Source organism: Camelus ferus, chromosome 20, assembly GCF_009834535.1.
Source record: "Camelus ferus isolate YT-003-E chromosome 20, BCGSAC_Cfer_1.0, whole genome shotgun sequence".
NCBI classification, from domain to species: domain Eukaryota; kingdom Metazoa; phylum Chordata; class Mammalia; order Artiodactyla; family Camelidae; genus Camelus; species Camelus ferus.
The window spans coordinates 2,179,330-2,193,016 of NC_045715.1; the positions used below are offsets into that span (position 1 = coordinate 2,179,330).

The 13,687-nt window shown below is 49.1% G+C and overlaps 1 protein-coding gene across 12 annotated transcripts in view; it reads right to left on the reverse strand.

Annotated features, from left to right (window-relative positions):
- Positions 1–7,254, reverse strand: part of MYLK4 (myosin light chain kinase family member 4) — a 70,884-nt gene extending 63,630 nt beyond the window's left edge. For 8 of the 12 annotated variants that reach the window (XR_004313327.1, XR_004313328.1, XR_004313326.1 and 5 more), the window contains exons 1-2: positions 7,049–7,251; positions 5,605–5,875 (exon numbers count right to left, since the gene is read on the reverse strand). Coding sequence is in view for 9 of the 12 variants with exons in the window: in XM_032462390.1 (XP_032318281.1) it covers positions 5,605–5,875; positions 7,049–7,065 (288 nt within the window). In the remaining 3 variants the exon portion in view is untranslated. Of the gene's footprint in view, positions 1–5,604; positions 5,876–7,048 lie in introns of all 12 variants that reach the window. The other 4 variants (XM_032462387.1, XM_032462389.1, XM_032462388.1 and 1 more) reach the window with 3 other exon arrangements.
- Positions 7,255–13,687: the final 6,433 nt, after the last annotated feature.

Genomic DNA, 13,687 nt, shown 5'->3' on the forward strand with positions numbered 1-13,687 from the left:
AATGACTTGATATATGAAAATATTACCTAATAGGAGTGAAAGTAGTGTGCAGAGGTAGCCAAAAATCAAGGAGGGGTCATGTGAAGCCTCAAGGCCTGGGAGACACTGACAGACAGATGGCTGTTTCACAGCGCAAGGCTGTGGGCGGGCGGTCAGGACACGGCCGGCCAGTCGCATCCAGGGCTCTCGGCATCAGGCGTGCTCCTCCTCTCCTCACGTAGGAACCCAGACCTAATTTGTGATATTTATATGTTTTACTACATTGATTGAACTTTCAGAGCAAAAATAAGATATTTTTCTCGTATTATGCCAAACAGCATAAAACTATCATAATTTTAATTATCCTGAGAACCCGGAATGACACACACATAACCAGAACCCATCAGCGTGTTGGGCGCAGGGCTCCCAGAACCGCACCCGGGCAGGGCCTGCACCCAGCGTGCTGGAGAGCCTTTCAGTTGTTTCATGTCCTAAATGCAGACCGACGCCTGGATGCACTTCGACGCCCTGTAAAAGGCAGCTCCTAAAACCATGTGCTCGCAGAAACTTCTGAGATGAGAGGTCGCCCACACTTCTAAATCATATTAGCACTGAGGAGACGAGGGTATATGTTGTAAAATCTAATTTAAGGGACATTTCTCTACGGTTAAAGCGTTACAAAACCTTTTTCTAAAAACCACGCCCACAACACTCTCAAGTAGCCGGTCTGTCTTGTCGACCCTCTGTAGGGAAACACGTGGGGGGCCACGTCTCACAGCCTAGACAGTAACTCATCCTTTTCCACACGGAAGATGAAAGCTCACAGTGCTTCGCAAAGGAGGTGTGTGCAACAGCCAAAAACGACTCACGCCTGGGCAGCAGTGATGGGCGCACTTATTGTACCAGGTCCCCTGGGAAGTCGTAAAAGCCTGACGCCTGGGGCTCTCGGTCCTCCGAGCACCAGGACGCACAGCGGTGGTTTCTTGTTGGGTAAGGTATAAACAAGGTGTTTATATGCAGGTATAGAGATACACGGCCCAATCCCCCTGGAGAACTTTTTTAACCATAAATTATGCACATTCGACAGAGGCAATATGGCCTCCAACAGGGTGGAAATTGATTCTCCAGGGGCTAAAACATCTCATCCCCTTTATGCATAAAGCACAGATACAGCTGCAGCGCGTGAACAGGTGTGCAGTGTGTCTGCGGCGCTAAGACTCCATGGGAGGGCAGGTGGCCCTGAAGAAAGGTGGGGAGTGCCGCTGTCAGGGCGCTTCCTGCGGGGCAGCCTTCAGAGTGCCTGCTGTAACATTTTCTAAACTGCCTCGTGTTATCTTAAAGATGATTCACCCTGCGCTAACTGGTAAAAGAATTAACTATGAAGAAAGAGCTGATTTCCAGAGACGAATACCCTCTCTTGGGAGTGCTAAAATCCTCAGAGTCTGAATCAGCTCCTTCAGAATTCCACTGTTTTCCCGACTGAATTCCATGCCTGGAACAGCTGCGGGATCTCGGGCAGCGCGCCGGGGGCGGCGGTTCAAAGGGAGAAGCGCGGGAGGCCGCACCAGGTGGCTTTGTCGGGAGAGGGGATCACTCTCTAGACACTGCCTTTGCCAGAAACTTCTTAGCAAGGGGAAAGGATGTTTTGCTTTTGCATCACTTTGTTTTCATAAGTCACACAAGGAGGAGGAGAAGCCATGTTGACGTTATTTTTAGTTCCCAGGAACAAAAATAGATCGCCAACTTTAACACACCGCGGGAATGGCTCCTCCAGGTTCCCCGAAAGTTGGTGGAGAGTCTGAAATGCTACAAAGTGCCACGTGCCTCTCCTTCTCCCAACCCCTAGGACAGCGGGGGCGGCCGGGTGAGGAAGACCGGACGCACCACTGGCTCGGGCTAGCCCGCTCCCCAGCTGGGAACATTCAGACAGAACCGCAAAACGAAGCCGCCGCAGTCAAACGTGCCACGACTACCTGGACGTCCTCAAGAGCGGGCGCCTGCCTGTGACCTCCCCGGGCCATCACGGACCGGAGCACACGCCAGAGGACAGGAGACGAGATAAGGCACAGGCTGCCTACAATCCAGACGCCTTTTCTTCCAAGCGATAAGTCCATTCTCGCCTCCCTCGCCTGGTCCAGCGCAAGCATGCTCCAAGCATGAACCCTGCTCTGAGTGGGAGGCGCTGCCGGGCCGCAGGGCTCCGCAGGACCCTGGTGGCCGTTTCCAGTTACGCCATCAACGGATAATCTGCCTCTTTAAAAGGAAAAATATGATGGCCCGTGTGACAGATCTGAAACAGGTGCAGGGGCAGAGGGAGACGGGCTGGCGACAAGTGACACCACCAAGAACGCGCCTGTCCCCAGTTCAAGGACGATTAGCACAGCGGAAACTGGCATCGGCCCCAACGTCTGGGCCACCGCCAGGGAGCCTTCTCCTGCCCTCACGGGTGAGGGGCGCAAGACGGGGGTGGGGAAGCGCAGCGCCCCAGATCACAAACCCTCCACCCTCAGATACGTTATTTTCAGATCTAAGTTACGGTCATTGTGACCGGTGCGACCGGTGCCGACAGTACAATTTCACAGCAGTTAGGCAGGAAATGCCACCTGCTATTCAATGCGCCAACTGCAGTCAAAAGAGGGAGACCCTGCTTTGCTCCAACCCCCGCTAGCCTCCTCACATCCTGTTCATAGATACTGTGTTCTGTTTGGACCCCCTATACTGGGCTTTTAAACACTCCACGGGCTGTGATCCCTTCCCCTGGGGCCATCCTGACTCCTGCCCCCCAGCCCCCTTTCCTCCCCAGGGGACCAGGCCTTGCGGATGGAGGATGGGGAACTGGGGGTTGCAGGAAAGCGGGGGAAACCAGAGGACAGGAGGCGAGCCCTTCCCTTGGGCACAGAGAGCAGGGACGTCTGCAGTAAACGGCGGTGGGCAGAACGGGATCGGAGCACGGACTCGGGGTGTCTGAGAACATTACCTGGCTCCTTGGTCTCTCATTACACAAATGGAATCAGCGTGTATGCGTGTGTGTGTTTGTATTACACGGCAAATTAGATCCGAGGGAAAGGCAGCAGGGGGAATATTTATACAGGTAACAGAGAGCTAACAAAACGAGAAAACCTGGATTTGATTGTATAAAAAACAATACTAATCATGGCAAAGAGAGCCTTTAGCATTCACGAGTCAGCAGCGCACACAGCAGCCATTAAACTCATCGCCCCACGTGCCAGATCAATTATTTAGCTTTTACGTTATTTCAACACCACATTATGTGGGTTTAGAATTAGTTTATCACAGCGCATCTGCTAAGAGCTTTTAAATTTTTACACCATTTAGGTGATTCTAAATGCACTTTAGAATAGAAGAGAATGAGAAAAGTCATTCGAAAACAGAATTAAAGGGGCAGTTGACAAATAAAAGGAACAAAGTCGAATATGCGGCATTAAATCAAGTCAACAAAAAATAAAGTGGAGGAAAAGGAAGGAGACAGTTAAAAGCAAGTTAAATAGGAAAACTTGGCTAAAGCAGGAAAGAAGAAACTGAGATTCACCAACTACGTTAACAGATACAAATCGTTAAATGTCAGATAACGTCTCCCTGTGAGGAGGGAAAAGCCTCTTCAAGCCCTCAGGGCACGTCCCCCTCACTGGGGCGTCTGCAGCTCAGAGTAGATGCTTCCCAGCGCACCGAAGCAAGGGTCTCTGCAACGACCAGCGGTGCTCATCTTCTCAAAGAGAGAAGGGACCGCAGAGACCGGGGCTATGAGGGGGGACGATGGCGAGCGTGTTTTAGCAGTCCCTGGAGAGAAGTGTGGTACTGGGAAGATTTCCTGGGGCCCTGGCAGGAGGAGGAGATGTGGCGCTGGAGCTCCGCCTGCATTCCTGAGGACACCCGAGCCTGGAAGGCCCCCTCTGCCCTCCCCGCCAAGCCTGCTGGCCACCCGGGCACCCCTCACTGGGCAAGCGAGGGCCTCCAGGGCCGTGGCCTTGGCAGACGGGTGTCCGTCCGTCCCACAGGGCAAGAGAGAGAGATGGGAAATTTACTGCCGACATCTCTGGGCCCTCAGCCACTCACCAAGAAGGAGGTGAATGGACCTACGGTCGTTCCTCCCCACCGTCCGCAGCGGCAACCGCAGGGCCCTGCCAGGAGGCCCAGGTTACACAGGGGACGCCAGACCGACGGCAAAGGACGTTCTCTTAGGGGCTCTGAGGAGCAACAGCCTCAGCGCTTCCCTCAGAAGCACCTAAAATATTTAACTTTCAAACCATTTGATTTCTAATATTTGGGAACTGTTCATCACAAGAAGAATTCTTACTAAAAACATGTCTGTTCCAGCTTAGCACCATCTCACTCTTCAGAGATGTGGCCTCCTTACAAAAATAATATCACAGGACCTGGAGAAAAACAGTGCTGGAAACATAACCACATTCAGAGAAACTATTACAGAGAGTTGGTTATTTCAAAGTTCTCCTATGCAGATATTTTGGGGGCAGGGTGTACTCAGTGGTGGAGCGCGTGCTTAGCATGCACGAGGTCCTGGGTTCAGTCCCCAGTACCTCCATTAAGCAAAAAAAAGAATATTTTGTCTTCTCTGTTCTACAGACATTAAATCCTCCCGTTTATTCACCTGTATGGTAAGCAGCCCTCATGGGGAAGTCCTCATTTCTTACATTTTGCCCAAGGAAACATCCTGGTGTTTGCTGGGCAAGGTGTGAACTCACTGGGGAAGCGGGGCCTCCCAACACCCGGGCTCCAGCCTGACTCACTTCTTCTCTCTGGTCCGTCGTATCTCTCTGTCCCCACTTACAGGGGAACGCCCCGCCGCCCCGTGCCCCCAGCAGCCGGATTTCATTGTCGGCTGCGTCGTGAGAAATGCCCTTCCCACCTGGACAGGGGTTTTCAGGACAGTAACCGGACCAAGAAGGATGTTCCCCAAACTTGCCTCATGAGAATCACTCGCTCTGATTATTAAAAATGGCGACTCCCCGCCCTCAGCCAGAGCGCAGAATCCACTGACATGGACCCGCTCGGTGCGCAAGCATCCGGGCGCCCACCTGGCGCTGTTCCCAGGATGGCGGCCGAGAGCGCAAGGTGGAAAGACGAGAGGCCCCAACCTGGAGGAGGGACCCAGAGGAAGGGGCAAACACTCTCAGAACAGGCAGGGGCTGGAGCGGGAGGTGAGAGGGACCCCGCACTCAGGGAGGGGAGGAGGGCTGCTGGCTGACACCTGCTGACCGCCTGCCCGGTGACCGACACTGTCCTGGGTGCTTCGTTTACATTCAGTTTTCCAACAGCCACGGGCGTCCCGTTGTTCAGGGCAGCCCCCGGGCTGCGTTAGTGACTTCCCACAGATCACGAAGCCAGAATGGGTTCTGCACCAGCGAGGACACGGCGCGCCGTCAGGCAGGGCTCACGTGTCCCCAGCTCTGATCCCTCTTTGAGGACCTCAGGGTCCTCCGTGGAGCAGGATGGAAGCTGGCCTGTTCACAAAGGTTCCTTAATTCAACCCAAGTGACAAAACAGAACCTGAAAACGATCTGATGAACAGCTGCGGGCGTTGCTCTACGTAAGAAAAGATACGGTAGAAACGACACTTTTCGAGAGACTAACTTAGCAGAGACTTACCTCATTTTGTCCAGATCTGGAATCCTGTTCACTAGAACTTTCTTCCAGAAAACATTGCACCTTCTCCACCTCTTCCATGCACTGGAAAAAGGCCATTTTCTCCAGCTGGCCACTGGGGCAACACGTGTTGAACTCTTCCAGCCTCTTCACTGTTAACATCTTGGTGGTGAGTCTGATTACGTTCCCGTCGGGAGTGTGGCTGTCGTCCCTCTCCGCCTCCGACCTGTAAATCAGGACGCAGTCGTGGCTTCTGAGCACACCCTCCTCTTGGCTGCGAAGAGGAGGAGAGTTCTCATCACCGACCCACACGTTTGACTCTTTGGGGAAACGACCAGTGAGAATTCTGAAGTCGCTTCTGTTTAAACTGAAGGAGACGCCCACAGTTAGGAGGAGAAAGGCAAATACGGAGTTTCAGACGCCGGAACTTTGAGAGGAAAAGGGCTCTCCCCTCACCTTCCCCACAAAAGCAAACGGTGAGAAGCAGCCTTCAGTGTCACCGGGCGACTGCGTTTTCCCCTCGTGGGACGAGTGGGGCGCAGCTGGGACTGCTGCCGTGCTCCTCCCGCCCCGCTGGGAAGGCGTCCTGGGTGAGGAAGGGGCTCTCCCGTGCTCCCCCTGGGGGAGTGGTCTCCACCAAATGAGCCACTTCCAGAGCCCCTCTCTGTCTACATCTTAAAATGTTTGGTGTTTATTTTAAAAAGAACTTTGTTTCCTTGCAGCCTGCTCACCCAGCCAAGGTTCCCAGATACCTTTCTTTGCATCCTCACCATCGGCTAAGTACCAAGGAGTTCACATCCCCGTGCTCTCCCTGGAGTCCTTGCCTCACAATCGAGCACACGCGGAACACTGCTCTGACACTGCCCCCACACGCGCGCGTGTCCACACGTCTCGTGATGTGAGCTTGTGCTGCATCCCTCCCGAGGCCCCTGCTGGAGATCTTCTGGAAATTGCTTCTTCCAGCTTTTTCTCAGTTTGAAATCGTCTGTAACTATCCCCACAAAACTTCATCTTTCATTTTCTCAGCCGATCTAGTAAAATGATACCTTGAGTTCCACACCGTTTAAAATCCAGTGCTCTACACAAAATCCTCCTTAGCCACACCAGGACCTTACATTCAGACTCTAGAATGTAAACAGGATCAACCACAGCTCTGCAAAATTCTCTGTAGACCATCATTAGCATTCTTGCAAGCTGTCCCGAAAAAAAATCATTACTAAAACAAGGATTGCTTGGCTGTTTCTAAGACAAATGGCAACTGAAAAATACAACAGGTAATTACAGATGACACTCAAGTTGGATCAGGAAGCTACATAAAAATTAACATATTAAAAGCTTAGGTCCAAGATACAAAAATTTTAAAAGAAACCTTACATGTTGAGCTCTGCCTGGAGTTTGGTACAACTTGTTAAGACAGTGTAGCAAGAAAGGAAAACAGAGTAATTACCGTTTGCAGGAGGACATCCCGGGGTTCAGATCAGCCTGAGGGCAGAGTCCCAGTTCCAGCAGAGACAAGGGAGCTCTGTGGGGTTCAGAATGATGACGCACTTGGCTGGTGAAAGTCCCCACTCACGGTCAGAGCAAGCCTTCTGAGAAGACAAGTGTCCACTCTGAAAGGAAGTGTCCTCTCCCTCAAATGCCACTTTGAGCCCCTGTTTAAACCCAGATGGTCCTTGGGCTCATGTTGCCCAGCTGTCGCCTTCTTAGTCAGATGGGGAAGGACATTAATTTTAGACACGAGGCTTTTCAAAGCCAATGGCTCCATTTCAGAGGTCAGGTAAGGGGAGGACGGACTGTAACCGTGGATGAAATATCACCTTCACCCTCTTGTCTCGTCCGGGCGGCAACGCTCGCAGACCCACAAAGCTGCGTTTGTCTCGGCCGTCAGCCGGCCCGCTCCCCTGCCCGCTCAGGCTCGGGACTTGCGTGCATGCTCCCAGCTGGGGGGGGGGGGGGGGGGCGGCGTGCGGGGACCCCGCCGCCACTGTTTCTGCACACGTCCAGCTACAATAGGAGACAGCTTCTGAAAGCCAAAGCACTTGGCACCTTTCAACGCTCTCAGTCCTTAAAATTATTTGCAACATCCCCAACTGTTTACAGCTCCAGGGAAGGGTGGAAGGCACAGGCACCCGGGGAGTGACAGGGAACAGGAATGAGTTTTCATAAACTCTCCCCACAAGCGACACTGTGCCCCCCCCCCCGTCTTTCATCACAGGCCAAGAAAAGCAAAGCCGGTGCAAACAGCCCACCTGCCTGATTCCAGCAGCAGCGCAGTCCTGCGTTTACCAAAGATGCATGAATCCTGAGCCCTGGTAGACAGAGCTAGCAACACAGACGACCCTCTAATTCACCTTGCACCCCTTCCGAGCCTTTGCTGACCCCGCTGCTGCCCCCCAACACCTGTCTCTAGCGCCCTCTTGCTTTCCCAAACAAGAAAGGTTTTATTTTTGGTTCAGATCAGTGTATTCCATAGAAAATAAAAATACATGTTTCCATTTTGAGAAGCACCTAAAGAATTATAGCAAAATCCTTAAAAAGCCAAACTCTGGGTGTTTTTCTAGGATTAGAGGGCTTTGTTCTTCAGGAAGAGTAACTAAGCGGAAGTATGCATCTGTGAAAGAGAAATTATGTAGCCAAATTGTTATAAAAAGACAGAACTGATCTGAGGTTACCAATTTTCCTTGGAGTAATTAAACCGTAAAAGTACTATAAGGTGACAACCCCCCCCCCCGCAAAGAAAACCACGTGTGGCCTTCAACTGATCTGACCGAACCCTCCACCCAGACCGTCCCATCAGCGGAGGCAGACTTTCCGTCCCCGTAGCTCCAGCAAACCAGCCAGAAGCCAGCAGAAACTGCTCCTTTGCATTTTTAAAATAACTTGTATTAGAGCAGTTTAAGAGCTACGGAAAAGGTGAAAAGTTAAAAAATAGCAGGACCCCCCCCCCCCCCGTGCCTCACACCCGATTTCCCCAAGTCTTAACATCTTATGTTGGTGCGGTACACTTGGCACAACCAGCGAAACAGTGGTGACACGTTATTATGAAATAAACTCCATACTTTATTCAGACTTTATGAGTTGTCCCCTAATGTCCCTTTTCTACATTGAAATCCCACCCAGGGCTTCGTATTCCATTTAGAGCCACCAGGATTTGTGATGGATTAGACATGGCCTGTGACAGAAAGACGGCAGGCAAGGATGACTTTTGGAACTCTTCCTGAGCACTTGAAGGACAGAGTTGACGTTGACTGGGATGGAGGGGTTGATGGGAGGAGCAGCTCTGGGGGTAAAGTCAGGACCTCAGTTTGGACAGGACCACTGGACATCCAAGTTGATCAGTCTGTGAGGTAGAAACCCGGGCTTCAGGGGAGAGGCCCGGGTCGGAGATGCAAGCGGGAAGTCACCACGTGCAGAAGGCTCCAGGCACGTACGTATTGAATAAACGTTTGTTGGTTAATTTCTAGACGGAAGGTTTTTAACTGTGTCTATTTGTCCTAAAAGAAAAGTCCGCTAGAAGAACCCATGCCACTGGTCTTTTAAAACTAGACGACAACCCTGCAGCTCTGCTGTGTCTCTGTTCCCAGCCTCTGTGGCACCGAGGACAGGCAGCCCGGTACAGCCCTGACCACCAGGAAATCCAGGTAGCAGGCACGCACCCACCGTGGCTGCCCGCCGACCTCAGCACCCGCTGTCCACCCCGCACACTAACGGGAATGTCCTAACGATGCTCTCGTGCGTGGAAAAGTTCACAGGGAGGCCAGGAGCAGGCCCAGCGATACTTTTATTGGATTTCCCTTATATTTTGGAGTTATAAGTCTTTTTAAAAAATTCTAACCTCAGGAAAACAGCATTCCATAAAGCCATAGAAATGGCAATTCTTTCCAAGGAACGTTTCCATGAACCAGTAAGAGGCAGTGTTGTCCTCAGAGCACAGGGAGCGGCGTTGCCAGAGAGTGTGTATCCGAGCCAGGCTGGCCGTGCCGACAGCTTCTACTCGTGCACAGTATCCTGAATGTCCCCAGAACGACAAGGCCTCCTGAACGTCCTCACACAAAAGTGGAGCAATCCTCACAGATACCGAAACAGACGAAAGGCACCCCTGTCATCCACATAACTGCCAAATTTTCTTCCTTTCAAAATGCACCACTGAATAGGACCTATAAGAGCAAAAACTGATACACTGCACTTCACCAAAGTTCAAAGTTTGCTCTTCAGAAGACACCAAAGGAAAATGAAAAGACAAGCTGCAGACCTGAAGAAAATACCGTGAAGTCATACACTTGGTAAAGGACTTGTATCCTGAAACAAACTCTCCCAAATCAACAACATGATGAAACTCAATTTTCAAAATGGGCAAAAGATTTGAAAGACATCTCATCAAAGAAGGTACATAAAGGAATAGTTAATATGCACACAGAAATGCTCAAAAATCCGTCATTATGGAGGTGCAAATTAAAATCACAATGAGAACATTTCACAGCCACGAGAAGAGCTATAATGAAAACACAGAAGGAGGCAAATGTTGGTGAGAATGTGCAGTAACTGGAACCCTCAACATACATGTTGGTGGGCATGTAACTCGGTGCAGATGTCTTGGAAAATGGTGCGGCAGTTTCTTAAGAAGTTATTCCCCATATGACGCTACAGTTCTTCTCCTAGGTACCCTCCCAAGAAAAATGAAAACATGTGAACACAAAAGCTTCACACATGAATGTTCACAGCAGCTTTATTCACGACAGCCCAAAACTGGGAACAATCCAAGTGTCTAGCAATGGAGTTGATGAACAGAAAAAGAGAATTTATGTATCCATGCAAAAAGATGTCCTAAAAGAAAAGTCCATTCAAAGAACTCGTGCTACTGGTCTTCTAAAATTAGATGAAGTATTGATCCTGGCTACAATTTGGATAAATAAAAATACTGTGCTTAAGTGAAAATAGCCAGAAACGAAGACCATAGACTATAAAATTCCATTTGTACAAAATGTCCAGAAAAAGCAAATCTGTAGACCCAGGAAGTGGATCCGTGGTTGCCTAAGGCTGAGAGTAAGAACAGGGATTAACTGTAAAGAAAATCTTACTGTGGCGATGGAAATGTTCAAAGACATTGTTTAACAACTCACGAAGTTTCCTAAAACATAGTGAATTGTACGTTTACGATGGATGAATTTTATGATATGTAAATTATACTTCAAATGAAGTAGTTAAGAAAATAGAAAACCCAATAATATGAATAATAAAAAGTAAACTTGTTAAAAGAAGAAGAAAAAAAAGCACCACTGAGCAGTTTGTGGCCAGTGGTTCCAGGTCACCCAGGCTGGTCCAAGGAGTCATAAGTCACATCTGACACTTGCTGGGTCACTCGGGGCCAGAGCAAAGGAAGAAGAAGCAGTGAGTGAGAAGGAGTTAGGCGCCCACCCTTCTCCCCTCCTGGTGTGAGAAGCACATAATGCATGATTTTGTAATTAGGAGAAAGTTCATGGAAATTTAAAACGAATTTCTACTTCTTACTTTCTACTTGGAAATAGGAAACTTCAGGTCAGGAGGACAGCGACGTTATGGAACATTCAGACTTGTTTACAACCCCGTTGATATTAGACCCTTAAAATTTCCAAGTGACAGTGAGTAAGTAGCTAAATTTTGTGTAATAAAAAATGAAAATAAAACAGGACTGAAAATACCCAGATAGAAATAGTTGGGCCGCTGAAGAATTAGTCTCCTCAGAAGTATTAAGCAGCTCTCAGTTAGTTCATTACCTCTATAATGGTTGCACACTTTGTTCATCTGACTACGTCCTATTTTACTTTCTTGTAAAATATGAATACGTGTCACTGAGTTAACATACTGCTCGGGAAACAACGTGCGTGACACTCAATAGGACCAAAGGAACATGGTACAATACTATTCATAAATTCATAAACAAATTTCCAAAGCTCATATGGCTTTCATATCATTCTTGTTAAATAGGTTTTCATTCCTCTGACTTATTTTTTTAGAACTTAAAACCTACAGAGCATTTGCATGAATAATACCACAAATATCCATGCACTCTGCATGTAGATTTATGTTTCAAATATTTACTTTTTTGATATTTGCTTTATCCCTAAATACATTAGCCTCTGTCTCCTGAGAACAAAAACAAGATCCAGTCAAAAGTCACACGGCACATTTAGCTGGCACATCTTCTTAGTCTCCTTTTATCTATTCAGGGAACAATAACCCAGCCTTTTTTTATTTTCTTACCCTTTCATGACATCGCTGTTTTGGGAGACTTCAGACCAATTTCTTCATAAAATATCTCTCAGTCTGAATTGCCTGATTGTTCCTTCAAGTTTGGAACCAGGTCAAGTCCTGGGCATGAAAACCGTGCGAGTGGTGGCGTACCTTTCTCGGAGTGTCACAGCAGCCAGTACATGACATAGCTTGTGTCATGATGAGTCATGTTAACTTCGGTGATCTGACTAAGGTGGCGTCTGCCAGGTTCCTCCAAATCAAAGGCCCCCTTTTTTTCTTTTGTAATCACTAAGTAACTTATGAGATGTTCTGGGTCTCCTGTTGCACAACCATCTGTCGCTCCATGATTGCAGTATCCATTCTTGCCTGAGTCTGTTACCCCCCATGACGGTTAGGTGGTGATCGTCTAATTCCATCATTTTCCTACGGTAACTGGCGCTCCTCTGTGAGAGCTCGTTCCCCGTCCCCGTCCCAATCCCACTCCCTTTTCAACTTCATTGGGAACTCATTCATTTCTAGAAACGGATAAATGTTCCCTGTGTGATTCACTTTGAAGCTCAGTTGGCCAGTGGGAGCATCTGTGTACCTCTGAAACGTCACCATCCTTTTGTGAGCCCTTCCTTACTTTCTGGAGTAACAAGATGTCCAAAGGTCACCTTGCACTGTTTCCCGCCCTTTCCCAAAGGAGCCCCGGTTCCGTTTGGAGAAGAATGGTACTTGGAAGTCAAGACCAGGGCAATGGGACTGTCCTCTGCTCCTGGGGTGTCACTGCTTCCAGTCCTTTCAGTGGACGGAGCTAGGAAACACAAGTTTTTTAAATCACGAGTTCATCCTTAGAGCTTTCTAATTCCAACCCAACGCCACGGGATTCTCTCTGTCCCTCCCCCGTTCCAAATACGCATCTCCCTCCCAGTAATTCTTTTAGCCCGAGAATGAGAAGATAAAGTAAAACGCTTCCTACAAGCTCAAATTCATTCTGCTGTTGAGACTATTCTAAACAACTGGGGAAAGTGAGAGGGCTCATGCTCAACTTTGAAAACTTCCGTTCTACAGCACAAATCATCAGTTTTTCTTTAGTTGGAATTGGAGGAGGGCTACATTCATGTTCACATTCTTGAGGACGCTTTCCTACCTTCTAAACTGGAAGTCAACTTCAGGAGCTAGAAGAAGGAACAAGGCATGAAATTACAGAAGTGCAGAGTCTGCGCCACGCACTTCCCACCAAACGTTGGCCTGCTTTCCCCAGGGGGGTGAGGCTCGGCAGGGAAATTTTCCATTTCCGATACTGCAGCCGAGAGGGGAACGGTGGCTCAAGGGGAGGTGGGCGAAACTCCACATGTTCTCAGGCATGTGTTACTTCCTGTGAAAGGGAAAAGTTGCATTTTTAGGCAGAAAGTACAATTTCTTGGTGCAAAAGGACCACGGCAGCTGGAAAAACGGGAAGAGGGCCTTACGGGTCCCAGCTCTTAAGGGAAGCCCTTTCGGTGCGGACGAAGCCTGGGAGCGCGTGGCGGGGAGGAGGGCCGGCTCCTGCGCTCCTGCGTGGGACGTGAATCGCTCCCGTCTTCGGGGGGGCGTCTTGGCCGTGCTCTTTGACCTCACAATTGCATTTCTAAGAATTTTGCCCCAAGAAACAGAATTGTACACAAAATGTTATCTTTGAAGGTGCACATGACGATGTTATTTCTTGTATTTACAACATTGAAACAGAACCTAAGTACAAGCTGGTTTAACAGGTTACGTACGGTTCTTCCATAAGAAAGAACACTGTACTTCCATTAAGTCACGTGTAGAAGAATATTTAACAATATCAGGGGAAAAATGAACGCGATAGTTAGGGGGAAGAGGGCAAATT